This window comes from Penaeus monodon, chromosome 39 (genome assembly GCF_015228065.2).
Source record: "Penaeus monodon isolate SGIC_2016 chromosome 39, NSTDA_Pmon_1, whole genome shotgun sequence".
NCBI classification, from domain to species: domain Eukaryota; kingdom Metazoa; phylum Arthropoda; class Malacostraca; order Decapoda; family Penaeidae; genus Penaeus; species Penaeus monodon.
Genome location: NC_051424.1, coordinates 21,625,283 through 21,626,489, shown reverse-complemented (window position 1 = coordinate 21,626,489; position 1,207 = coordinate 21,625,283). Strand labels below are relative to the sequence as shown.

The 1,207-nt window shown below is 39.3% G+C and overlaps 1 protein-coding gene across 1 annotated transcript in view; it reads left to right on the top strand.

Moving 5' to 3' along the window:
- The window catches only part of LOC119597501 (putative uncharacterized protein DDB_G0274435), a 9,117-nt gene extending 8,276 nt beyond the window's left edge, over positions 1 to 841 (top strand). Inside the window, exon 2 of the mRNA XM_037947078.1 lies at positions 404 to 841. Within this exon, the coding sequence (XP_037803006.1) occupies positions 404 to 841 (438 nt within the window). The remainder of the gene's footprint in view (positions 1 to 403) is intronic.
- Positions 842 to 1,207: the final 366 nt, after the last annotated feature.

Below are 1,207 nucleotides of genomic sequence, written 5' to 3'. Positions count from 1 at the left end.
GAGAGAGAGAGAGAGAGAGAGAGAGATAAGAGCAAATAGAAAATAGGGGGAGGCAAGAGCAAGAGAACAAGAGAAAGAGAGAGAGAAACAAGAGATAAGAAGAGACAAGAGCAAGAGAACCAGAAAAAAAACAGAGAGACAAAAGCAAAAGACCAAGAGCAAGAGAACAAGAGACAAGAGAGCGCCAGGAACGAGAGAGACCCGGAAACGAGCAAGAGAATAAGAGTGAGACAAGAGCAAGAGCAAGACAAGACAAGACCAAGACCAAGACCAAGACCAAGAACAAGAGCAAGAGCAGGATCAAGAGCAAGAGCAAGAGCAAGATCAAGAGCAAGAGAAGAGCAAGGAGCAGGAGATCAAGAGCAAGAACAAGAGCAAGATCAAGAGCAAGAACAAGAGCAAGAGCAAGATCAAGATCAAGAGCAAGAACAAGAGCAGGAGCAAGAGCGAGATCAAGAGCAAGAACAAGAGCAAGAGAAGATCGAGAGCAGAGCAAGAGCAGGAGCAAGAGCAGACAAGAGCAAGATCAAGAGCAGGAGAAGAGCAAGAGCAAGACCAAGAGCAGAAGCAAGAGCAAGAGCAAGATCAAGAGCAGGAGAAGAGCAAGAGAAGATCGAGAGCAGATCAAGAGCAGGAACAAGAGCAAGATCAAGACAAGAACAAGAGTCAGAGAAGACAAGAACAGAGAATCAGGCAAGCAAGAGCAGATCAAGATAAAAGAAAGAGAAGAGAAGAGCAGATACAAGATCAAAGAGACAAGATCAGTTCAAGCATGGATAACGAGTCAAGACAAGACGTAGCAGCAGTCTATCAGACAAGATCAATGACAGTAGATGCATAAGAAGAAGCGCATATAGTCAAAAACAAAACAATGGCAATCGAGCAGATAACAATAAACTTAAGACAAGACAGAAAAATAAGAAAGATAAAGAGAGATCAAGCTAGAGGACTAATTAGAATCGCTCTGACATATTCGATGCAATAACTAGCAATCTGATCATGGGAAAGAGGGAAACAGAGCAATAGATTTTATAAATGAGAATAGCATGAATACAAATATGCAATATATCGAAATGTAAAGATATAAAAAGAAAAAATGGTAAGAGTAAAAACATATATAGCAATGAGCTGAGAAATATGAAGATAATACATAAAAAATAGAATAATATATAATTATTATAAATATAAATATGAGATATCAATATTT